Source organism: Staurois parvus, unplaced genomic scaffold, assembly GCF_062004578.1.
Source record: "Staurois parvus isolate SC_StPar_1 unplaced genomic scaffold, SC_StPar_1.0 ptg000540l, whole genome shotgun sequence".
Taxonomy (NCBI): domain Eukaryota; kingdom Metazoa; phylum Chordata; class Amphibia; order Anura; family Ranidae; genus Staurois; species Staurois parvus.
Window position 1 is genome coordinate 764,743 of NW_028318336.1, and position 27,102 is coordinate 791,844.

General features: G+C 46.4%; 2 protein-coding genes and 1 long non-coding RNA gene across 4 annotated transcripts in view; 2 read left to right on the forward strand and 1 right to left on the reverse strand.

The window, feature by feature from the left end:
* CIMIP7 (ciliary microtubule inner protein 7) overlaps positions 1–10,198 on the forward strand; it is a 64,282-nt gene extending 54,084 nt beyond the window's left edge. The window contains exon 4 of the mRNA XM_089690707.1: positions 1,961–10,198. Coding sequence (XP_089546833.1) covers positions 1,961–2,380 — 420 coding nt within the window. The 3' untranslated portion in view covers positions 2,381–10,198. The remainder of the gene's footprint in view (positions 1–1,960) is intronic.
* The window catches only part of LOC149451417 (uncharacterized), a 502,187-nt gene that overhangs the window by 189,964 nt on the left and 285,121 nt on the right, over positions 1–27,102 (reverse strand). The window lies entirely within an intron of this gene.
* LOC149451421 (uncharacterized) overlaps positions 22,169–27,102 on the forward strand; it is a 41,174-nt gene continuing 36,240 nt past the window's right edge. Inside the window, exon 1 of the long non-coding RNA XR_016315030.1 lies at positions 22,169–22,881. This is a non-coding gene — a long non-coding RNA (uncharacterized LOC149451421). The remainder of the gene's footprint in view (positions 22,882–27,102) is intronic.

Here is a 27,102-nt window from a genome sequence, read left to right on the forward strand (position 1 = left end):
TATAGCAGAAAAAGATTGTCTTAAAGGAGAAGCTTTTTTTGGCCCTACTTCTATGGATCTCAAAAGTGAAGTTTGTTCTGCACTCCTGTGACCCATTTTCAGCCGACAGCGGGCTAAAGTCCGCTGTTGGCTGACGTCACTCGGCCGTACTGAAGTTCCGGCAGGGCAGATCAGAGAGCCGGTGATAGACAGTCACAGCTCTGTGCTCAGAGCAGAGGGGGTAAATGAACGATCAGCAGTGTTTGATCACTCAGTTCTCAGTGTAGCGGCAGCGGGGGGACAGATGCAGCATGCTGCATCCATCTAGGTGAGTATAGTTTTTTTCTAGGAAACCCATAGTTCTCGTTTTACTCAAAACACCCCTTCCTGGCCCTACATTAAAAAATAAACAGTGTACATGCCTAAGCTGTCTGTTGGCTAGCCGAGCAAGGCCCTCTTCTTCCTCTTGTTCTAGTCTATCTTTATTTATTTCAGGTACTTATATAGCGCCGCCAATTTACGCAGCGCTTTACATATATATTGTACATTCACATCAGTCCCTAACCCTCAAGGGGCGTACAATCTAAGGTCCCTAACCCTCAAGGGGCATATAATCTAAGGTCCCTAACCCTCAAGGGGTGTACAATCTAAGGTCCCTAACCCTCAAGGGGCATATAATCTAAGGTCCCTAACTCACATTCATACATACACATACTAGGGTCACTTTAGACAGGAGCCAATTCACCTACCAGCATGTCTTTGTAGTGTGGGAGGAAACCGGAGTACCCGGAGGAAACCCACGCAGGCACAGGGAGAACATGCAAACTCCAGGCAGGTGGTGCCATGGTTGGGATTTCTTTGATAGTCCATTCAGAGAATACTGCTCATGTACTCACCTGGTTGTGTCCATGATGGTCTGGGCTCACAGGAAGTGGGTTGAATGATGTAGGATCTCATCCAAATTGGAACAAGATCGGCAATGGGTCACAGGGCAGTGCATATGAATTTGTTATATTTTATCATTGTATTAAGTGTAAAAAATCCAGGAGTTGTAATTTAAGTGAAGAAATTCTTTAAATGATTACATAAGCTTACAACTACCAAGTCTTTAAATGAAAGATATTTAAATACTGTACCATCTGATTTAAGAAGTGCTGCACTAGACCAGTGTTCTTCAAACTGCGGCCCTTTGCTTACTTTTATCTGTCCCTTGGGGCACTATTCCATCCACCGACACAAACAATTGGGCATATGTCCTCCAAATGACACCAATGAAGGGGTGCTTTTCCTCCTATTGATACCAACCATGGGGCACAACTCTTCCTCATTAGTGACGGGGCACTATTTCTCCCACTGACACTGACACCAACAATTGAACATACAGTATGTTCTCCCAATGTCACCAATGAAGGGGCACAATTCCTCCTATTGATACCAGCCATGGGGCACAACTCTTCCTCATTAATGATGGGGCACTATTTCTCCCACTGACACCAACAATTGGACATATAGTATGTTCTCCCAATGTCACCAATGAAGTTGCACAATTCCTCCTATTGATACCAACCATGGGGCACAACTCTTCCTCACTAATGATAGGGCACTATTCCTCCCACTGACACCAACAATTGGACATATGTTCTCCCACTGACACCAATGAAGCGGCACAATTCCTCCTAATGACACCAATTCCTGCCACTAACACCACTGGTGGGGCATTATTTACTTCCACTGACAGCAGGACCTTTTCTACCCCCATTGGCCTCAGTTTGGCCCCCAAAGTCTGAAGGACAGTATACTGGCCCTTTGTTTAGAAAGTTTGGAGACCCCTGCACTGGAATGTAGTACCCCTATTGGGTTATATTAGAGTACTGCAGTGTGGAGGACTTTTTTGGTTTCTCTTGACCCAATCACCAATACCTTTACATTTCTTACACAGATGGTTCTCTTTAACAAACTGGCTTATTTTTTCTTCTCTAAGGGCTTGGGCAAGAAAAAGCTTCTACAGCATAGGGAGTCCTACAACTTTATATATTGGAAGCCAATGGAGGAGGAATTAAAGAGACAGAGGCCTCTTATCAGCACTTACCGGACAGACTTCTGGAGACTGGACGATGATCCGGGGAATGCACCTCAGCTTCTGGTTCCCCGGTTGAATCGGGCAACATCAGCTTCATATTCTGCAGTAACGACTTATAGGGACATGATGAGAAGCCATGTTAATCTGAAAACCCCTGAGCACTCACAGATATCGAACAACACCAGCACAGGAACGGAGGGGATCTCATTGAGAAGAGCTAAGTCTGCACCTTACAACCGCCTCACTGTTTCTGACTGTCTTGTTTGGCGTGTTCCAGAAACGGTAAAACAAGAAAACGTGCAAAACATTGAGACAACATAAGGGATATTTAAACCCAAGAACAAAATGTAATATATATTGCAACCTGACAGTTGTTAGATGCAGCGGCTACATTGATTTTCATGTTTCAGGCCCCAGTAGCGGATCCGCTTGCTTAGCAGGGGATCTCTCCGCTGATTCCTGCTGAGCAATTGGATGACACCGCTGTGTCTGCTCCGGTCCTGCAGAGCGGACACAGTCACAGCCCGCTGTTTTATATGGGCGGTCGGATGGAAACGGACCGCCTGTCCGTTTCCACCCGACTATCATCCAATATGAACCGCCAGACGGATGGGGAACGGATCCCTATCCATCTACTTTTAGCGTACAGGATCGGTTAGGGTGTCTGCTGACACCCACCGCTCCATAGAAAGCTATGAATGGTCCAATCAGACCAGGCGGACCCGATCGGAACCTCAGTGTAAAAGGGGCTTCAGGCTCAGAGCACTTTTAGCAAGTACAGAAAACATGTGTTAATCCATCCAGAAATGCAGTGTCCTTGTAACTTACCCGTGAGTTGAACTGGAAGCATAAAACGATGTTCTCCAAATTCTGTAAAATGCTAATCCACCCATTCCCCATAGAATGGAGATGAAAAAAGGCAGCCATGTTTGAAGTCCAATCTGAGTTTTTAATGGGTACAGCAATGGAGAAGCTACACAGAGGCAGACAGTGTGTTATTCACAAGTACATAAAGTGAAAAAAGCCTGAAAATGCAAACTAATGCAGTCACCACATCTGAGGACTGGTTAGATTCAGTATATAAAGGTTTTCTTTTTGGGTTTAGAAGCTTGTGGTCTAAGTCAAGTCCCTTTACTTGGCGATCACACCAAAGGCATATAATAAGTAAAACACTTTCTGGTCTTTTTTTTATACAGTTGCTTTAATAATTTCCACTAATTTTGAGCTTGCCTCCTGCCTTTCTAGGGCATTGTGGTGCCTCCTGCCGTCAGTTTACCAAAACACCAACTGACAGGGACAGTTTAAGGCCCCATTCACACCAGGTTGTTTAGAATCGTGGGCAGAATCGCCTGCAATTTGATTCTGCCCACGATATCAAAACAATCTGCTAAAATGAGAAATCGCGGACCTGCATGTTAAGGTGGCATTCATTTCAATGGCACTTGAAAATGTGGTGCAGTTCTGCCACGATTGCACGACGCGCATTGCCCAAAAGACGTGTGTGCGAGAATCTCGAGCAGAATTCCAGCGATTCTGCCTGCGATTCAAAACGCCCTTGTGTGAAGACATAAATGAGCACAGGACAGAGATTTTTCTAGTGTGTTTTATGGGTTCAAATCTTCCTGCGATACTGACCTAGAACAAGTATAGAAAGAAGGAATTCAGATTTTTCTCAGACTCATTTGCCGCATGCTTTTTCTGGGTCCCTCACAGGGTAACAGTATGCAATGTGCCCATGCAAAGGCCGTGTTTGCAGGCAGTCCTATTCATGTCAACTGGGACGCAGCAGTTGAACGGACACATCTGCTGCTCTCAATTTGGCAGCAGTGGAAGTGCGGGTGCATGTCCCCAAATGCACACTATATGTGTTCGGTGCACCCGCATGGCTGTCACTATCGGAGCAGCGACTGTGTCCCATTAGACATGAATGGGACTGCCCGTGCATTCTCATAGGACAAACATGGCCCTTACATGGGCGAATGCTATAGTATGTAAAAAGTAGATGTACGAGCGCTATCCAAAAGAAAAATAGGCGCTGAAACACCTAAAAAGGCAACCAAACAGAACCTTCCAATGCAAATCTCAATATAAAGGTGCAGTGCTAAAAACTAAATATGCAGCATCAATCTCATCATTATTATAAGGAAATGAGAAGATGCAGTTTTTTAAAAAATGTGCAGCATGAGAAAATCGATAGCATATACTCAGTATATAGGTATAGATAATCAGCAATACCAGATCAATCAAGAAAATAAACAAATAAATGTGCATAAATGATGTCACCAATAGGTGAGTAAAGTGCAAAAAAGTCCCAGATGTATTGCCCACGTGAGGATCCTGTATGATCCCGATAAGCGTGCGTGGAGGGTTAATCTCAGTGGCAGGTGTTCAATGTAAATGAAATGCGCACTCACCAGAAGCACGTATAAACACGCATTTGAGATATAACCTATCACAATAGGTATAGTTTAGGTCATCCGCCTCCCAGATCAGGTCAGGTCAGGTCAGGATACTTCCCAGTCACATCTGCATGCAGTACTTTGGGGTCCTTGATGCGTATCACCATAGGGGCTCACCCTTAGTGTGGCCCCTGCGAATGTCCCTCATGAATAGGGACCAATAAAGGAGACCACATAGCGTGATACCGTAGGGAACTTTATTCCATTGAATGAAAAGTGCAATGAAATAAAAACACTGACCGTATAATAGGAATTCAGGATGGCCACCAGCGGTGGCTAGACGTCCAGTTGCTGTAGCCTCCCTGACGCGTTTCGTGCGATGCACGTAGTCATAGGGTACAGGGCTTACCTTCTCATTTCCCTATAACAATGATGAGATTTATGCTGCATATTTAGTTTTTAGCGCTGCACCTTTATATTGAGGCATGCTATGGTATGCCTGTGTGGATGAAGCCTAATGCAGTCCATAGACGAGTCGTTTATCGGCCGATTTTTCGTCCGCATGAAAAATCGTCCGATATTCACGCTGTTAGTGGTGCCCGCCTGTCGGCCGTATTTCGTGTATCATCTCATTTACTTTTATCGGTCATGCTGGAAAGTCCACAAAAAAACCCGCCGTTTTACGCGGACAATGGTGGCAACATTGGCAACGGCGCCGACCAATTTTTCGTTTATCGGCCGATAAACGGCCCATCTATGGCCTGCATAAGTCCTCGGTCACACTGGATGCAATTGGCATGCGATTTGCATGTAATGCGACTTGCAATTCACATGCCAAGGTACACCCTATTGTCCGCAATTACAGCGGTCATATCGGGGTGGTTCCGCCTTGGTCGGAGCCGAACCGATTTCTAAAGTACTACATGCACTACTTCTGGTGCGATTTGCATAGACATCTGTGTCAGATGTCAGATGTCTTTCGAATCGCACCTGAATTCGGCATGTCCCCCAACTTTGAAATCGTGGGACTTCAATGTAAGTCGCACGGTTTCAAAGTCAGGTTTGATGTGACTGGGGGGTAAGGGTTGAGGTTAATTTTAAGTGTCAGGTCTAGTTTAAGGGTTGAGTTGAGAGAGGTTATGTGTTAGGGTCAGCTTTAGGAGACACTGTCACTTTGCCTATTCGGCCCTGGTTCACACTGGTGCGGGAAACACTGCGGTCCCTGTGCGTTTCCCGCACCTCGCTGCCAATGCACTGTTTTGTGATCTGCTCTGGGTTGCAATTCACAGCTAACAACACCCTGAAAGCAGCTCACAGATGCAGCGCATTTGCTTGCACCGGATCGCATGGTACAAAACGACCATGCGATCTGCTTCCAGTGCGTTTACAAAAAAGCTGCAAGCACCTTTTTGGTGCAGATGTGGGGTGATTATTTGAGCCATTCAAAATGAATGGGCTCAAATCGCACTGCACAGAATCGCATGTGAATTGCACAGAAATGCGGTGCGATTTGCATTTGATTCCTAGTATGAACCTAGGCTTAAGGAAGAGTGTGCCCTGGATAGCCCACCATCCCAGCAAGGTACACTTCTTCCTTGCTGCCTCACCGCTTTTTGGAGCCCTTACTTTGTTGCTCTAAAGAAGCAGGTCTTCCAGGTATAGGGGAGCATGTGGCCTCCCCTATAGTACTCACAGGGCCAGATCTAGCCTATCTAATCTGGGGGTGCAGGAAAAAAAGTAAGGGGGCATAATGTCAACAATGTGTATGCGACTAGTATGTATTATGCGGTCATTAGATTGGGATGATTAAACAGAACCTGTACTTCTTCATCAGGAGTCCTCATCAGAGTCCCCTATTACATGGGGTCCCGATCACAGTCCCCATTACTTCAGGGTCCCTATTAGAGTGCCCCCTTATATCAGGTGTTCCCGTTAGAGTGCCCCTTACATCAGGATCCCCATCAGAGCATTCCCTTACATCAGGTGTCACCTTCAGAGTCCCCCCCCTTACATCAACTGTCCCCAACAGAGTGCCCCCCTACATATGATCAGTTATCCCCATCAGAGTGCCCCCTTATATCAGGTGTCCCCATCAAAGTGTCCACTTACACATGAACATTTATCCCAACCAGAGTGCCCTTTTACATCTGGTGTCCCTATCAGAGTGCCCCCTTACATCAGGTGTCCCAATCAGAGTGCCCCCTTACATCAGTTGTCCCAATCAGAGTGCCCCCTTACATCAGGTGTCCCAATCAGAGTGCCCCCTTACATCAGTTGTCCCAATCAGAGTGCCCCCTTACATCAGGTGTCCCAATCAGACTGCCCCCTTACATCAGGTGTCCCAATCAGACTGCCCCCTTACATCAGGTGTCCCAATCAGACTGCCCCCTTACATGCATTGTCCCCATCAGAGTGCCTTCTTATATCAACTGTTTGCATCAGACTGGTTCATGGATCAGTGTATGTACTCTGAGACCTGGAGGGGCACAGCTAAAATCTGGGGGGGGGGACAGCCCACCCCCAGCACCCCCCTAGATCCGGCCCTAAGTACTCAGACCTGAGAGGCCAGTTACCAGATCCGAACACTGTAGGTAGGGTAGCTCTGACACAGGAGCTTACCCTCCATACACTGTCACTCTGCCCTGACTGACCAGGTGAGGGCGTCTTTTTAAGGGTCAGGTGTATGGTTAGGGGTCAGAATACATACGGTAGTTCAATTTTATCGGCACCCAAACCTCCACACTGAATAAAACCCATGCTCCGCTCTCAGTGCCAAAAAGCTAAGATTAAGTGTTTCCTCGTCCATAAGTGCCAAACGGATTGATTCTGTTAACTAGTTTGGAATCTCCGGAAGGGACGTGGATCAAAAGAGCAAATCGGCTGATGAATTCATAGTCATTCCAGCAATTCCACTTCCACAGTCCTACAAAAACTCGTCCATTTGTATTGCGTAGAACATTTTAATGTCTAAAATGAGAACTTTTTAAAACTTGATCTTGATACCTTACAGCAGATATGCCTTAAGAGCAAGGCTCACATACTAGCCAGAAAGTTCGATCATTTGTGTTTTAAAGTGTTACTTAACCAGGGACCCTGCATTCACTATATCCGGTCTCCCCGGACCCTGCATTCACTATATCCGGTCTCCCCGGACCCTGCATTCACTATATCCGGTCTCCCAGGACCCTGCATTCACTATATCCGGTCTCCCTGGACCCTGCATTCACTATATCCGGTCTCCCCGGACCCTGCATTCACTATATCCGGTCTCCCAGGACCCTGCATTCACTATATCCGCTCTCCCCGGACCCTGCATTCACTATATCCGGTCTCCCAGGACCCTGCATTCACTATATCCGCTCTCCCCGGACCCTGCATTCACTGTATCTGATCTCCCCGGACCCTGCATTCACTATATCCGCTCTCCCCGGACCCCGCATTCACTATATCCCCTCTCCCCGGACCCTGCATTCACTATATCCGCTCTCCCCGGACCCCGCATTCACTATATCCACTCTCCCCGGACCCTGCATTCACTATATCCGGTCTCCCCAGACCCTGCATTCACTATATCTGCTCTCCCATGACCATGCATTCACTATATCTGCTCTTCCAGGACCCCGCATTCACTGTATCTGCTCTCCCAGGACCCCGCATTCACTATATCTGCTCTCCCAAGACCCTGCATTCACTATATCTGGTCTCCCTGGATCCTGCATTCACTATATCTGGTCTCCCCAGACCCAGCATTCATTATTTCCAGTCTCCCAGGACCCTGCATTCACTATATCTGGTCTCCTCGGACCCTGCATTCACTATATCCGCTCTCCCCAGACCCTGTATTCACTATATCCGCTCACCCCGGACCCTGCATTCCCTATATCTGGTCTCCCCGGACCCTGCATTCACTATATCCAGTCTCCCCAGAGCCTGCATTCACTATATTTGGTCTCCCCGGGCCCTGCATTCACTATATCTGCTCTCCCCAGACCCTGCATTCACTATATCTGCTCTCCCCAGACCCTGTATTCACTATATCTGCTCTCCCCAGACCCTGTATTCACTATATCCGCTCACCCTGGACCCTGCATTCACTATATCTGCTCTCCCAGGACCCTGCATTCACTATATACGCTCTCCCCGGACCCTGTATTCCCTATATCTGGTCTCCCCGGACCCTGCATTCACTATATCCGGTCTCCCAGGACCCTGCATTCACTATATCCGGTCTCCCCGGAGCCTGCATTCACTATATTTGGTCTCCCCGGGCCCTGCATTCACTATATCCGCTTTCCCCGGACCCTACATTCACTATATCTGGTCTCCCAGGACCCCGCATTCACTATATCCGCTCTCCCCGGACCCTGTATTCACTATATCCGCTCACCCTGGACCCTGCATTCACTATATCTGCTCTCCCAGGACCCCGCATTCACTATATACGCTCTCCCCGGACCCTGTATTCCCTATATCTGGTCTCCCCGGACCCTGCATTCACTATATCCGGTCTCCCAGGACCCTGCATTCACTATATCCGCTCTCCCCGGACCCTGCATTCACTATATCTGGTCTCCCCGGACCCTGCATTCACTATATCTGGTCTCCCCGGACCCTGCATTCACTATATTTGGTCTCCCCGGGCCCTGCATTCACTATATCCGCTCTCCCCGGACCCTACATTCACTATATTTGGTCTCCCCGGACCCCGCATTCACTATATCCGCTCTCCCCGGACCCTACATTCACTAAATCTGGTCTCCCAGGACCCTGCATTCACTATATCTGGTCTCCCCGGACCCTGCATTCACTATATCCGCTCTCCCCGGACCCTGCATTCACTCTATCTGCTCTCCCCGGACCCTGCATTCACTCTATCTGCTCTCCCCGGACCCTGCATTCACTATATCTGGTTTCCCCGGACCCCGCATTCACTATATCTGGTTTCCCACAGTACACACAACATGGAAATTTAATTATTTTAGTAAATATAAACTGCTAAATACCTTTTCTCATCAGCAGTATATATCCGTCTTGTGACTTCTATCAGTGTCCAGCTGAGCACTGGGTAATCTTGTAGGAGGAGTTTTCATTCTCCTATGACTGTCCCTGATGCCTGATCCTCTGTCTGGACAGTGCTAATTGGCCCTGTGCTGATCACATGCACCCTAACAAAGAAAAAAAAGCAACCTAACAATACACACCAAACTGAGCAGATGGATTAGGGACAGGAGAAGAATAGGAGGATCAGAGAAGAGAGGATCAAACATCCTTTTTACACAATGCAGAGGATTAACCCCTTAGGTTCCACAGTGAGTATAACAAGCATGCTTTACTGCATCTACAGACTGATTGTACTGTTGGGGGTTTAGTAACACTTTAAAAGATGAATCCAGGTAACAAACGAATAGTCCATTTATATCTTCGAATTGTTTGATTTTAGTGAGCCTTTGAAAGAACCATATGTGCAGAGAGGTTAAGCTTGAATTAATTCAATCTAACCACTTTTCTTCTCATTGCAAACATTTTAATCACCAAGATGTCAGGATTTCCTGCTCTCTACTCTGCATATTAATACATTGTATAAGTGATCTTCCATTATTGATTTTAGGGGCCTATGTATGGAAATTCTGTTATTTAATCTGCATGTATGACTCCAATTATCTCAGTGCTTGTATGTGTTGGAAATGTTGGAATATATATTTTTTTATATACTGGTATATAAACTGAAATTTTAAACATATATGAACAGCTGTTCTGTTTATTTGTAAGAAATTATTATTATAATATACAGGATTTATACTGCATCTATCTATCTATTTATCTATTATCTATCTATCTATCTATCTATTATCTATCTATCTATTTATCTATCTATCTATTTATCTATCTATCTATCTATCTATCTATTATCTATCTATCTATCTATCTATCTATCTATCTATCTATCTATCTATTTATCTATCTATCTATCTATCTATCTATTTATCTATCTATTATCTATCTATCTATTTATCTATCTATTATCTATCTATCTATCATCTATCTATCTATCTATCTATCTATCTATCTATCTATCTATCCTTCTATCTATCTATCATCCATCTATCTATCTATCATCTATCTATCTATCTATCTATCTATCTATCTATCTATCTATCCTTCTATCTATCTATCATCTATCTATCTATCTATCATCTATCTATCTATCATCTATCTATCTATCTATCTATCTATCTATCTATCTATCTATCTATCTATCTATCTATTTATTTATCTATCTATCTATCTATCTATCTATCTATCTATCTATCTATCTATCTATCATCTATCTATCTATCTATCTATCTATCTATCTATCTATTATCTATCTATCATCTATCTATCTATCTATCTATCTATCTATCTATCTATCTATCATCTATCTATCTATCTATCTAATATCTATCTATCTATCTATCTATCTATCTATCTATCTATCTATCTATCTATTATCTATCTATCATCTATCTATCTATCTATCATCTATCTATCTATCTAATATCTATCTATCTATCTATCTATCTATTATCTATCTATCTATCTATCTATCTATCTATCTATCTATTATCTATCCATCTATCTATCTATCTATCTAATATCTATCTATCTATCTATTATCTATCTATCTATCTATCTATCTATCTATCTATCTATCTATTTATTATCTATCTATCTATCTATCTATTATCTATCTATCTATCTATCTATCTATCTATCTATCTATCTATCTATCTATCTATCTATCTATCTATCATCGTCTGTCTGTCTGTCTGTCTGTCCGTCCGTCCGTCCGTCCGTCCGTCTATTTATGTCTTTTCACTTGACCTGTTACAAGTCGCTGGAAAATCACGCTAGTGTGAACCAAGGCTGAAAATAAAATGCTAATGAATGCAGTTATTAAAATGGAATTCCAGGTTGGAACTAAGTAAACATCTTCCAGCCCTCTTCTAACCCTGTATTACCTACCCTGTAGAAGAAAGATGCAAGTACTTACCTATTCTCAGGTGCTCACATGATTGATTCTCAGCGGCCAGCTTCAGGGGAGAGGAGAGATCACTGACAACGGATGGAAAGCCTGGATGCTGACGTCTCCCATAATGCAAACTTAACATACACACCAGCAGGGGTTCGCATGACCGGGGTGCGATTCTGATGCGGTGCAGAATTCGCACTGAAAACGCTGCAAATTCTCCACCGCATCAGTGTGAACCCGGGTTGAAGTGTTGAGAATAAAACCTGAAAACTGATTGGTTTCTATGCAGAGCAGCACCTGATTTTGCACTCTGCAGTTTTAGTAAATCCACCCCATTGTCTTCTTACACTTCTTAAGACTGGAAAAACATCATTGAATTATGTTGGACTCAACTTCTGTGTCTTATTAAAGAGTTAAACTGTCAGCAGGTGATCATTCTGAGTCTTCACGCACACGGGACGTTTTTACAGCGGCTGTTTTTGGTTTTTGCCATTTTTTTCTACAGCTAGTAAACCCCCCCAGCATGTTCTCCTATGTGTCCATACACACAGAGACTGGAATCAACATTTTTTTGGCTGGAAAAAAACCCAGGACTAGTGTGTTTCTAGAGGAGTTTTTTTAGCTGTAAAAACGCTCTAACGCTGTAAAACACCGCAAACCGGTGTTTTTGATAATTTTATTTGTCAAAAGGCTGAAAAACGTGTGAAAACGCTGCTAAACATGGCAAATGCTGCTAAACGCTAATGCAAAAACGCTAAAAAAAGCTGAAAATCTCATTTTTAACGTGACTTTACACAGCTAACGTTACCAGTGTTATCAAAACGCCCCATGTGCATGGAGACTGAACCTTCTGGGTCTATGGAGGTAGGTCAATGCACAAAACAGCATTTAAAACAGGACAATTTATCATGAATTAAACTGCTATAAATTCCTGAATTTTACTTAATTCCAGCCTTTTGTAACTCCACGTACAGCTGGGAGAAGGAGGGACGGTAATGGGGCCAATCAGGTGTCCTGTGTTCACGTATGCCTACAAGAGACATGTTTACTAACCCCCGGTTCACATCTGTGCGGGTGGTGCCTCTGCGGATCTGCACGAAAATCACCACACAGAGAAATGCGGACTTGCGGGCGGGTGCCATTAGTTCTAATGGCACGCCGCCCGCACTGGAAAACGCAACCGTACTGGCAACTGAGGTTCCCGTGCGGGCTGCATTTTCCAAAGAAGCGCAGGGACTTCTTCCCTGCATGTCACAGGCATGGGAGTTCATTCAAATGAATGGGCTCCCGTGCCCGTGGAAAACGCGGCCCCGTAGATGTGAACTGGGGGTAAAAGAGAGAGCAGAAGGATGACCTCATCAGTCTGGTCACATGGAGGTGATCAAGCTGGGTTGCTTAACTGCAGCGATGAATACTCAGGTCACCAGGCTGATTGTACTATGTGGCAGAGCTGTGTAAATCTCAGTAGTGGATGGACAGAAATACAAATCCTTTGCCGGGTAAAACAGACCTCGTGTATGCATTTTAAATGTGTACATTCAGCTTTTTGCCTGGAGTTCATCTTTATTTAATGGGAAACTTCATGGTGAAGTCCGACTACTGATTTCTGTCACTTTATGGCAGTGTTTCTCAACTCCAGTCCTCATGGACCCCCAACAGGTCATGTTTTCAGGATTTCCCTCAGATGAAACAGCTGTGGTAATTACTAAGGCAGTGAAACTGATCAAATCACCTGTGCAAAATAATGGAAATCCTGAAAACATGACCTGTTGGGGGTCCATGAGGACTGGAGTTGAGAAACACTGCTTTAGGGAAACCCGAGCGCACCGTGCTGCCGACTGCTTTATATTAGATGTACAGACCAACAACGTCAGGTGCAAAGCACGCAGCTCCAGTTACCTCGGGAGACCATTGTGTGATGCAGATGGAAAACTGAAATGCATTTTTCAACGCTGGCAAATGCGCTAAAAATAATCCCGCACCTGCTCACCCGCTTTGCTTTTCAGCCGTGGCTAATGTGCTTATGAGCGGTTGGCTTTTATTTTCTGTAACTGGATGCAGTCCTGGGTTGGAGCTGAATCTTCCTCACTTCAAGCGGCTGTGTCATGCATGCGCCAAGGTGGCTGCCATGTTGTGAGCGGAGCAAACATTGGAGACAACAAAACCTACTAGTTCACTATACGAGCAACAACAGGTCCAGCACTTCTGTTCCTCTCCCCCTGAGGGAGGACTCTGATGTTCTTTACACGTTACACCCAGGGCCGGTGCTGGACTATTTTGCACCCTAGGCAAGACCAGCTACTTGCACCCCCCCCCCCCAAAAAAAAAATAATGAACAGTAAAAAAAAAACAGTAGAGAATATTAAATCAACAAAACATGAAACTGCTACATTTCTTTTAATTTAATTTTAATTTTTAATAAGTGCCATAAGATGTCACCAGCACCAATGTTAAAGACAAAAAAGACTGAAACTGCTAAATTTATTTTAATTTTGCAAAAATAAGTGCCATAAGATGCCACCAGCACCAATACCACAGACAAAATCAGTGTCACAGACAGACTGTATCTGTGGCTGGCAGTGGCAGGGTGACAGTTGCAGTGAGTGGAGGATGATGGATCCACACTCTGACAGATCCCAGGCTGGGATTCCCCAGGCAATGAGGGGAGATAAAACGCTGTGGCAGCAGGCAGCTGAACTGAGCGATCCCACACATGGACAGATCCGACACAACACACCACCACCAACACTGACACAGATCAGCAGGCACTAGAAGAGCAGGCTGTGGGATTGTGATGATGTCGTCACTCACTGACACATTGCACATGTGAAGGATGACATTCACACAGATACGAGACATTAGCGTCAAACCTTCGTCTGCAGGCGCAGCTCTGCCTCTGCTGGGAAGAGAAGGGCTGGAACTCCACAGTGCTCAGAAGCTGCCAGCCGGCTTGCAGTAAGGGACTGAGTCTGAGAGGAATACTGGAAGGAGCAGCAGCTCAGCTGCTATACTGTCCCCAGGCATCTTCTTCTGTCCTTTCTTCCTCCCCTCTGCTACCCCTCCTCTCAGCTGGAGGATCATTCATGACATGGCAGCGTCCCACACAGAGAGTGCCGGCCTGTGCTGCTCCCAGGCGCTCCTAGGTGCCAGTGCGCCTAAGCGGCTGCCTAGTTTGCCTAGCGGAAGCATCAGCCCTGGTTACGCCAATGGCAGGACAACCACTTTCTATTGTATTTTATTGCCTAGTACTAACTATGTTTCAAGTAATATTAAAGGTATTTTTGTTTAAAATAACAAACATGTCTATACTTACCTGCTCTGTGTAATGGTTTTACACAGAGAAGCCCAGATCCTCCTCTTCTTGGGTCTCCTGTTGGTGCTCCTGGCTCCTCCCCCCCACCTTAGTGCCCCCATAGCAAACTGCCTTCTATGGGGTCACTTGTGCAGGCTCACTACCGAGCCGGTTCTGGGTATCTATTGACACACAGAGCCGACTCAGCCCCGCCCCCTGCTCCCTCCTCACTGGCTGTGATTAACAGCAGCGGGAGCCAATGGCTCCAGTTGCTGTCTCTAAACCAATGAGGAGGGAGAGAGCTACTGCTCTTGTGCACATCACTGATTCACAATCGGGCTCAGGTAAGTATAAGAAGGGGCTGGGAGGGAGCTGCACACAGTATTTTTACTTTCATGCATATATGTGTGCAGGTAATAAACCTTCAGCCTTTCCAAACGCTTGAAAAATGTCTCCTTCCTCCTGGTACCTATTCTGCCTCCCTATGTATACTTACCTTTTTTTAATCTGCTCCAATCTGGTCATGTGATCCACAGTTCCAGCTCTCCTGTGTCAGTCAGTGGCCACTGCAGGGAAGAGGAGGGAGCGCTGACAACAGTGGGGACATGGGAGCTTATGGGTGATGTCACTGCTCCTGGAATGCCCAGCCTTTGTTGAGCTCTCCCTCCCCTCACTGACGCCATAGCCCAACCATTGTCAGCTCTCCCTCCTTTCCCCTGCAGCTGCCCCTCTCTGACGCAGGAGATCACATGACCCATAGGCTCCCATAGCCCAACCATTGTCAGCTCTCCCTCCTTTCCCCTGCAGCTGCCCCTCACTGACGCAGGAGATCACATGACCCATAGGCTCCCTTGGCCCAACCATTCTCAGCTCTCCCTCCTTTCCCCTGCAGCTGCCCCTCTCTGATGCAGGAGATCACATGACCCATAGGCTCCCATAGCCCAACCATTGTCAGCTCTCCCTCCTTTCCCCTGCAGCTGCCCCTCACTGACGCAGGAGATCACATGACCCATAGGCTCCCATGACCCAACCATTGTCAGCTCTCCCTCCTTTCCCCTGCAGCTGCCTCCCACTGACGCAGGAGATCACATGACCCATAGGCTCCCATGACCCAACCATTGTCAGCTCTCCCTCCTTTCCCCTGCAGCTGCCTCCCACTGACGCAGGAGATCACATGACCCATAGGCTCCCATGACCCAACCATTGTCAGCTCTCCCTCCTTTCCCCTGCAGCTGCCTCTCACTGACGCAGGAGATCACATGACCCATAGGCTCCCTTGGCCCAACCATTGTCAGCTCTCCCTCCTTTCCCCTGCAGCTGCCCCTCACTGACGCAGGAGATCACATGACCCATAGGCTCCCTTGGCCCAACCATTCTCAGCTCTCCCTCCTTTCCCCTGCAGCTGCCCCTCACTGACGCAGGAGATCACATGACCGATAGGCTCCCATGACCCAACCATTGTCAGCTCTCCCTCCTTTCCCCTGCAGCTGCCTCCCACTGACGCAGGAGATCACATGACCCATAGGCTCCCATGACCCAACCATTGTCAGCTCTCCCTCCTTTCCCCTGCAGCTGCCTCTCACTGACGCAGGAGATCACATGACCCATAGGCTCCCTTGGCCCAACCATTGTCAGCTCTCCCTCCTTTCCTCTGCAGCTGCCCCTCACTGACGCAGGAGATCACATGACCCATAGGCTCCCATGACCCAACCATTGTCAGCTCTCCCTCCTTTCCCCTGTAGCTGCCCCTCACTGATGCAGGAGATATCATGACCCATAGGATCCTATGACCCAACCATTGTCAGCTCTCCCTCCTTTCCCCTGTAGCTGCCCCTCACTGATGCAGGAGATATCATGACCCATAGGATCCTATGACCCAACCATTGTCAGCTCTCCCTCCTTTCCCCTGTATCTGCCCCTCACCTCACTGCTGCTGCCCTGGGAGCAATGATTTACTCTATAGATGGGGGTGCCTTCCTTCTGTTTCAAGGCTGACAGGAGTAGTGAAAGAGGCATCACTACTCCTGTCAGCCGAGCACTGGGAGCGTGGAGGAGAGAGCTGGGAGGGGATACAGGCTGTGTTCTCTCTCCCCCACCTCTTTCCTGCAAGTGCAGCATTTCTGTATTCAGAAGACATTTTGTCGGTTTAGCATCTTTGCCCTGGGCGCTAGATGACCTTGTCCCAGCACTGGGCACATTGCTATCTTTACATTTTTGCAGATTCTATAATGAATGGAAAGATGATTCTAAATCATTTCCTTAGCATGTTCAAGAGCTGGCGGCGGTGGGTGGAATTAGGATCGTTGACAGGTTTAGGTCATCTAGCCACCATCCCTGCCTTGGAATTCCTAGGCACTGAAGGAGTTGGTAGGTGCAAAATGCACTTTTATGTACCGTTTATAAAAGATCGAGATCTCTGCTTTTCCTCCTCCATCAGAGCTCTTGATGGTGAGCATTAGTGACATTTCAAACGCTCAGCTTGACTCTACAGAAGCCGCTGCTTTGCAGAGAAGCCTTTACACACAGCGGAATGAACTCCCTCGGGGCTGTTTAAAGGTTTGCTGTTTAATCTCTGGGTCACGTCACACTTGGCAGCAATTCTTTCATTTTCTGATATGTCAAGAAGGTCCGGGATTCCGTGACACACAGGCCTAATTCATAATGTGCCACAAAGAGCAAAAACGACGCGCAAAGGGCGGCAAGCGATAAATTCCAACCTGATTTCAGGATACTGTAAGTGAATCAGCGCAAGGCGCATTCTAATGGGTTGCTATTTTGCTACTTTACACATCGCCCTTTGTGAATCGGCAAATGATGTGGTCTGTGGAAGGAACCTGTATGGGAAGCAATTTGTGTTTCTGGAAACATTTGAGTAATGTCGAAGAAGCTGCATTCCAGTTTTGGGTGACACCCCCACCCACCCACTACCTGCATTATATGCATACCTTTTGACCAGTCTTTAGTCCAGGCACAGGTCCCTCCTATAAAGTATGAATAATAATGATAAGTGCACTTTAAAGTAGAACTCCAATTTAACCCTTAAATTCAAAATACTAACATCAACTTACAAAGCCATCCACAACTCTGCCCCCCGGCTACATCACCAACCTGGTCTCAAAATATCAACCAAACCGCTCTCTTCGATCCTCCCAAGACCTTCTGCTCTCTAGTTCCCGTGTCACCTCCTCCCATTCTCGCCTCCAGGACTTCTCCCGAGCTTCTCCCAGAATACTCCCCTTTTTAACCAATGATACCACAAAGCTCCTAATCCACTCCCGGGTTATCGCTCACCTCGACTACTGCAACTCCCTCCTCATTGGCTTACCTTTACATAGGCTATCCCCCCTTCAGTCCATCATGAATACTGCTGCCAGGCTCATCCACCTTACCAACCGTTCAGTGGTTGCTACCCCTCTCTGCCAATCCCTCCACTGACCTCCACTCAGTGTCCGCCACCCCTCTCTACCAATCCCTCCACTGGCCTCCACTCAGTGTCCGCCACCCCTCTCTGCCAATCCCTCCACTGGCCTCCACTCAGTGTCCTCCACCCCTCTCTGCCAATCCCTCCACTGGCTTCCACTCAGTGTCCTCCACCCCTCTCTGCCAATCCCTCCACTGGCCTCTACTCAGTGTCCTCCACCCCTCTCTGCCAATCCCTCCACTGGCTTCCACTCAGTGTCCTCCACCCCCCTCTGCCAATCCCTCCACTAGCCTCCACTCAGTGTCCTCCACCCCCCTCTGCCAATCCCTCCACTGGCCACCATTCAGTGTCCTCCACCCCTCTCTGCCAATCCCTCCACTGGCTTCCACTCAGTGTCCTCCACCCCTCTCTGCCAATCCCTCCACTGGCCACCATTCAGTGTCCTCCACCCCTCTCTGCCAATCCCTCCACTGGCTTCCACTCAGTGTCCTCCACCCCCCTCTGCCAATCCCTCCACTGGCCTCCACTCAGTGTCCTCCACCCCTCTCTGCCAATCCCTCCACTGGCTTCCACTCAGTGTCCTCCACCCCTCTCTGCCATTCCCTCTACTGGCTTTAACTCAGTGTCCTCCACCCCTCTCAGCCAATCCCTCCACTGGCTTCCACTCAGTGTCCTCCACCCCTCTCTGCCATTCCCTCCACTGGCTTCCACTCTCCCAACGAATACAATTCAAAATACTAACAACAACTTACAAAGCCATCCACAACTCTGCCCCCAGCTACATCACCAACCTGGTCTCAAAATATCAACCAAACCGTTGTCTTCGATCCTCCCAAGACCTTCTGCTCTCTAGTTCCCGTGTCCTCTCCTCCCATGCTCACATCCAGGACTTCTCCTGAGCTTCTCCCATCCTATGGAACTACCTACCCCAACCTGTCCTGCTGTCTCTTAATCTATCCACCTTTAGATGATCCCTGAAAACATTTCTCTTTCAAGAAGCCTATCCTGCTTCTACCTAGTAAACTGACATTTATTTCCTCTATCAGCTCATCCCCCCCACAGCTCATACCTTTTGTATCACTTAACTCCTCCTCCTAGATTGTAAGCTCTTACGAGCCGGGCCCTCTGTTTCCTCTTGTATCAAATTGTATTGTAACTGTAATGTCTGCCTTCGTTTTGTAAAGCGCTGCGCAAACTGTTGGCGCCATATAAATCCTGTATAATAATAATAGTGGGAGCTGCTGCTCGGCCGTGATGCCCGAGGTCAGCAGGAAGGGCTGCGGCACTGTACTGACATCATCAGGAGCCCATACTATGGGCTCCAGATAATAACTAATAGCTGTTGGCGATAGCTCGGTTACAGTTCTGGGGGTGCCAATAGAGCACGCCCCAGAAACAAGACAGTGATGCATATATGTGGTGGCTGGACCTTCCCAAAAGTGGAATTTCTGCCTATCTGCCTCCTCCCCTCCTCCGCTTCCACATTTGGCACCTATTGGGGGGGAGTGGGTACCTGGTTTTGACAGGTACCTGCTCCCACTTCTGGCTCAGTTCTCCATGGTGAACTGAGCTGAAAGTTCAGCCCCCCCCTCCCCCCGCAGTCCTTTGGGACATTTTACAGGTCCCAGAAGACTGTGGCCCATTCACAAAGCGCAGCACGATTCGCGCGTATGCAGTAGGAAAGGCACTTCACCGCCGGTTTCTCTCGGTCAAGATGGTGGCACCAGCACCTGCGAGCCGACTCAAGAATCGGCTTGGGGTGAGGACACCGCTGGATCCCTAGACAGGTAAGTGCCCTAATATTAAAAGTCAGCAGCAACAGTATTTGTGTGTGTGTGTGTGTGTGGGGGGGGTAAGAACTCCTCTTTAAGGCCCACCCACCCTACAGCCACCTATATTTGTATTGCTGTCATAAAAGGGTGAAAAAAAAACCCAGCGACAACTTAAAAAGCAGCTTTTCACTGCAATGCTCACTTCCTTTCCCAAGCAGAGGGTCTGTTCCTCCCGCAGATGGAATCCTGTTTCAGGTCAAATGACAGCCTGAGCCATTCACCCCACATCCTGTGAGCCACAGCTGTCATGGACACACCCCCTAGGGGTGCATCATCATGTCATCCTGAGCTCACAATATTACTGCACTGATTGTGACACATCATTCAATGAGCGCTGATCAGTGGCCGAAATTCATTCAGTGGGTGGTCCTGTAGGCTGCCTCCTGGCCGACCTCCCTCATTTGAAAAATTGAAGGTGCTGAGATCTTTCAGCTAAACATTACCTGCATCTAACTGGATGCAGCCACTGTACAGGTATTTTGAAAGCAGGAGGTGCCAGCTGTCAGAGTACAATAGCTATAGCGGAAGGTTCATCCAGAAAGGACCGCCAACAGCTGCCTCTGGCAGAGAAGAGGAAGGATCCATGATGTTTGGTTGATGGAGGCAGTGTTTGCTGCGCTCCTGCAGCCTTTGCGACACTCTGAAGCAGACAAGAACCCTAAACCCTGGTGTGGGACAGGTATACTGGCGGTGAGCCATTCTGTTGTTTTTCATGATGCCAGAATTATGGACTGTTTACGTTTTCTGTTGCTGAAGAAAGCTAAGCTGTTTGCTTGATTTTTGAAAAACAATAAAGATTGTTGCTACTTTTAACCACTTCCAGACCGGACACTTTTACCCCCTTCCTGACCAGGGCAATTTTCAGCTTTTAGCGCTATCACACTTTGAATGACAATTGCGCGGTCATGCAACACTGTACCCAAATGAATTTTTTACCATTTTTTTTAGATAGATAAAGCTTTATTTTGGTGGTATTTATTCACCACTGGGATTTGTATTTTTTTTGCTATGTAAATGAAATGTCCAAACATTTTGAAAAAAAGTGTTTTTTTAATAAAATTTTGCAAATAAATAATATTTCATCATAAATCTTAGCCAAAATTTATTCCGTTATCTTTTAAGTAAAAAAAAAAAATCCAAATCAGTTTTTAAACATTTTTTTTTACATTTTTATTTAATTTTTTTATATTATTATTTTTCATTTTTATTTTTTTTTTTTTACATACTGTCACCCTAGCAGTACAGTGTCACCATGGTGACACTGTACTACTTGTGAGGGGTGATGAAGATTTTTTTAATTTTTTTTACACTGATTGCTTTTACACCCATATAGGATGTAAAAGCAATCATTTCTCTTTCTCTCTCTGTGCATTCTTGCACTCATTGAGAAGAACTGAGTGAGCTGTGATTAGTACAGCTTGTCACATGGTACAAGGCTTTTGTGAATAGCCTTGTACCATGTGACCCCTGTGATCATTCACAGATTTCACACATAGTAAGCAATGATGTCAGAAGTGACATCTTGCTTACTACTTTGCATGTGATCACTGATTGGCCAATCAGTGATCACATAATCGGGACCTCGTATAGAGGTCCCGTCCGACGATCGGTGTTTCACTGTGTACGGAGGACACAGCGGGCACCGGATCGCGGTGCTGCGCACTCCCAGGGAGCGTGCACAAGCAGGGTGCGGGGAGGCCATTTATAGACGGCCACCCGACCCTGCAGTGCCACCGGCCGGCCGTTTATATACAACGGCCGGTCGGGAAGTGGTTAAAATCGACTGACAGGTGATCCTGGGCTCCCCGTATCACAATATATATTCAGTATATATACACGAGGGGCATTCAAGTCAAACCAGGACTTTTCACTATCCAGGTATAAAAAGGGATGCTAATGTGGTGGTAAGTGGCAAGCGCGTCCTATTACTGAGAGGCGGCACACATGTCGCGAACCAGTCCATAGATGGTTAATCGAGATGGCAGACAACAGCGTTAGTGCGTGCGTGGAACAGCGTGTGGTGATGAAGTTTCTTTTGAACGAAGGCGTAAAATCTGCGGATATCTACAGAAGACTTCAAGCACAGTACGGTGATGAGACGCTCAGCTGCAATAAGACATTTGAATGGTGAAAACGTTGTAAAGATGGCCATACGTCTGTCAGTGACAATCCCGGCTGTGGTGAGCACAGGTGCATTGCTAATAAAAATGAGCATAGGCTCGCGCATGCGCGAAAGCAAGCGCGCACACGGGTTTCTGTCGCCAGACGGACTATTTAAAGGAGGCTCTTACTCTCTGTCCATGCTGACTGGTCTTCAGCTATTTCCTTGCTGTATCCAGTGTGTTATCCGTTACTGACCTGGCTTGCCATTGACCTGCTCTTGGATCCTGTTTGTGCTTCTGCTCATCGGATTCTGACCCTGGCTTCCTCCTGACCACGTTTCTGTCTGATGTTCATCGCCTGCTCGTTGCTGACCCTGGCTATTACTCTAACTAGGCTTCCGGCTCCAGTCCGGCTCTACAGTCCTGCCGAGTGATTGCCCTGGCTATCTATTATATCATCTCCGGTTGTCACGGTGTGTTCCAGCCTCACGCTTCTTAGAAGGTCCGACAAGCCACACACCCAGATTGTGCAGTTCCAGTGGAGTGTTTCCTTAACCTCGGCTGGACGTTGTGGCATTTCCTCTGTTCCTGACTAGATGCCCGGCCTGATCCATTGAGTTTACAACTCCAGCTGCAAGTTCTGCAATCAACATCTGCAGGCACTCCTGTTCCTCCTGTCCCTCAGCACCATCTGTTCCACCTTCAGTGGGTCCTGGGCTGGAGATACAAGAGAGGCCGACCTTGTCAATTCAGACTTCTATCAGGTACGTGACGGTTAGTTTGATTAACCACTTCCCATCTGGCCCATGTATATAAACTACCGGACGAGGGCAGTGCAGGAGCGGGTTGGCGTTCATAAATGGCGCCCGCCATTTTGGACTGTGTGTGCTTCCTGGTATCGCTGTACGGGACCTCTCTGTGAGGTCCCAATCATGTGATCAGTGATTGGCCAATCAGTGATCACATGAATAGTAGTAAGTAAGATGTCGCTTCTGACATCATTGCTTACTACGTGTGAAATCTGTAAATGATCACAGAGGTCACATGGTACAAGGCTATTCACAACAACCTTGTACCATGTGACAAGCTGTGACCAATCACAGCTCTCACAGTATTTCTCAATGGCTGCAAGAATGCAGCCAGAGAGAAGGAGAAATGATTGCTTTTACAGCCTATATGGGTGGAAAAGCAATCAGTGTAAAAAAAAAAAAATCTTCATCACCCCCCACAAGTAGTACAGTGTCACCATGGTGACACTGTACTGCTAGGGTGACAGTATGTTAAAATAACATAAATAATAATATAAAAAAATAAAATAAAATTTTTTTAAAAATTATAATTTTTGATTATAAACTAATTTGGGTTATTTTTTGTTTTACTAAAAAGATAAGTGAATACATTTTGGCCAAGATTTATGAAGAAAGATTATTTATTTGCAAAATTTTATAAGAAAAACACTTTTTTTCTAAATTTTTGGACTTTTTCATTTATATAGCAAAACAAATTAAAAATCCCAGTGGTGAATAATTACCACCAAAATAAAGTTTTATCGGTCTCAAAAAAATGCTAAAAAATTCATATGGGTACAGTGTTGCATGACCGCGCAGTTGTCATTCAAAGTGTGACAGCACTGAAAGCTGAAAATTGGCCTGGACAAGAAGGAGGGTAAAAGTGTCCGGACTACCACCAGTGTCCGGACTTGAAGTGGTTAAAGATGGCTGTATTGATTGCTGTGGCCTCCTCATTAGCTGATCGCTCCTATTTTTCTGTAGGTTGACTAATACTGGTACCTACATCCAGGGGCGGACTGACAACTCATGGGGCCCCTGGGCAATAAGGGATCATGGGGCCCCCAAACTCAAAAAAGCCTATGAAAAAGGTACCAGGGGCATCTCATGGGGCCCCATACTGACCCCAGACCCTCGGGCAGTGCCCAAGTTTCCAAATGGTCAGTCCGCCCCTGCCTACATCACATTCACTGTGTATGGACAAGCTTGACCACAAGCACTGAATGCTCAAAATTGTTTCTGTTACTTTGCATCTTCCGCAGACTGGATAAGGAATAGAATTGTGCTGCAACTACTTGTCTGGACAAATATTTGTTACCAGACCTAATTACTGTTACATTTTGATTTTCTGCACATGCCTTGGTCAGCCTTATCTCCAATAGAACATTGCGGTGAAATCAGCAGAAGCGCAGGAGAGGGATGGCTTATCCTCCTGTCTGTAGGTCTTAGATTGCTGCGGCACAATAACTGCGGAGAGACTCTGGCCTGTCAGGTGGTGTTGCTTATAAAAGACGGATTTGTTCTGGCACAACGGACAGCCAAAGTACAACAACAAACCAGAAATGCCCGCAGCGATAAAAGAAGAAAAGAATTAGCGCAGGGCAGGCATGATTAGGCCCAGAGTGGGAAGGAAGACGTGTAAGGGGTTAATGATAGTTTTAGGGTTGGTAAAGGATAGCTGGGGGATCTGGTTGGTAGAGGAGAGTGTAGGTGGGGTCTTCTGCACTTTAGGGTGGGGTGTCCTGGGGAGGGGCATCAGTTGGAGCTGTACGTGGGAGAGAGAGCTTCCCTCCCGCCCTCCCTGTTTGGTGAGTGTTGTGTTCCTCCTGGGGGGGGGTTATTTCGGTTCTTGGGCGGTGGTTGTTCTTTGGAGGCGGTTCTTATCTTGGAGGTACAAAAATGGTGTGGGACCCATCATTGGTATAGGATGCCTGGGAACCAAGGTTTAACTGGAAGGTGGTGGTGCTGCATTGTGGACGATATGGTTGTCTCTCAGCTGGTTGGTTGCGGCTGGAGGCCTAGTGGAATATGGATGTCCGTAGGTGCATTTCGGATCGTTTTGGGGGTGCCTTCAAAGACCAACGACAACTCTTTATGTTTTCTGTTACAAGGAATGGTTGATGTGTTTAAACTTGATTTGTTAATAAAAGGCCGTGTTGGCCATTTTACTCCAAAATTGGTGTTATGTTTTCTGTAAGTATAGTAAGTAAAGGGGATTGGTATGGAAGGGTAATGGTGGTGTAGTGGGGTCTGGATGAACCTATCTCGGGTGCACTAGTCATGTCTGTGCGGGGTGAATGGGATGTAAGTATCGGTCAGCATTGGCCAGATACAGAAAAACAAATTGATCAACTGATGAGAGCAGTGCAATCAATGCAGCCATCTCCAATCAAACTAACCCAACATATGTACATTATATATATATAGTGCAGCGCTGAAAATATAATAAAATAAGAAAATAAGAAATATAAAATATATGAAAGTCTTTCTCATGACAATAAAGTCAAAAATGTGCAGGTCTTCTCCTCATTAGGTGACTGGAAAATAACAAGATTGCGCACTCACCGACCGCACATTTAAAATGCGCCTGTGTATGATATATTCCAAAAGACCAGCCAGGTATACAGCTCCAGACACCACACGAATCCTCCCTCTTCCACACTCTCATCCGCCTTGGGTGTAGCAATATCTCCAGATCCAAAGGTAGAAAGACAGAGATCCCCCTTTTTTGGTTCCAGACACCCCAAGAATGGAAGATGTATATCTGCACCCTCCAACAGGAGAGTCAAAGAAAAAGGGGAACGCCAATAGTGTGGTACTATCAAAACTTTATTGGAGCAATAATGCCTGGGTCATATGCACACACATATCCATACACCATAAGCCAATAACGGACAGGTAGGTATGAAAAGAAAATAGTACTAACCCGGCAATGGCATAAAAACAAAGACTACTAGACCTCCTCTTGGTCTCAGTGGTCTGGAAGTCACACTTGCTACTTGGCTCCTCCTGAGGCCTTTCGTGCAAAAAGCACTTCTTCAGAGGATGGACGCCACTAGCAGTGTGACAGCCAGACTTCCATTTAAAAGCCGTTCGCGCATGCGCGAAAATCCCGCTCTATCGTAAAAAGCGGTACTGCGCATGCGCGAATAGCGGCCATATTGCCGTGGATCGCGGCTGTGCAGTATCAAACTGCGCATGCGCCACCCGATCGCCGCCATATTGCCATGGATCATAGGCAGCAAGGAATAGCTGCTGCTGAAGATTGACAAATTAAAGAAACAAGTAAGCAACCCCATACTCAGGTGCTCTTTTATCCTGAAGATGGATACGGATGCCTTCCCACCCTTAAGGAAACATTAGAAAGGCCCAACCTGGAGTCATTAATTCAAGTGGGATATACATATATAGGGGAGTGCAGAAAATAAGTGCACAAAATAAGTGCACAAAATAAGTGCCACAAACGCCCTCTCAAAAATCACTAACTCCATGGCATAGGGGCTTATATGTCATCATATAAAGATGGAAATGATGATAAACTAAACTCTAAAATTATTATGTACTTATAAAACTTCTAAACGCCCCAAAATCATTCAGTATTGCGATCACATTCTGAAGGGGCTTAATTGATAATAGTCAAATAATGCGCAAAGGTTGAGTGGTTCAATATTAACCTAATCTCACCAATTCCGACTTTCCATATAGTTCAGAGCCATAACTCAAAACCTTGAATGGGGCTATTGAACAATCATAAAAATCCACATATAGAACGAACTAAAATAAACCAATAAAATACGATAAAAACTCAGCGCTATACTACGTTACAAAGTCTTCATGTCCTAGCTATTGGCAATGAAACAGTTTATGTCTACCTCCACATTGTGTCCATGAGGGTAAAGGGTACGCAATTCGTAGACCCAACGGGTCTCGGCCTGCGAGACTGTTCTGGTCTTGTGAAGTCCCCTCCAATGTGGTGATACCATTTCTATACCCACAAACCTTAAAAAAGTAGGGTCACTATTATGGAACCGTCTAAAGTGATTAGATAGCGAATGGTCCCTATAACCTTTTCTAATGTTGGCTACATGTTCCCGTAGACGGTCCCTTAGGCGTCTAGTTGTCCGCCCCACATACTGCTTATTGCAGGGACAACTGCAATAAGCAGTATGTGGGGCGGACAACTAGACGCCTAAGGGA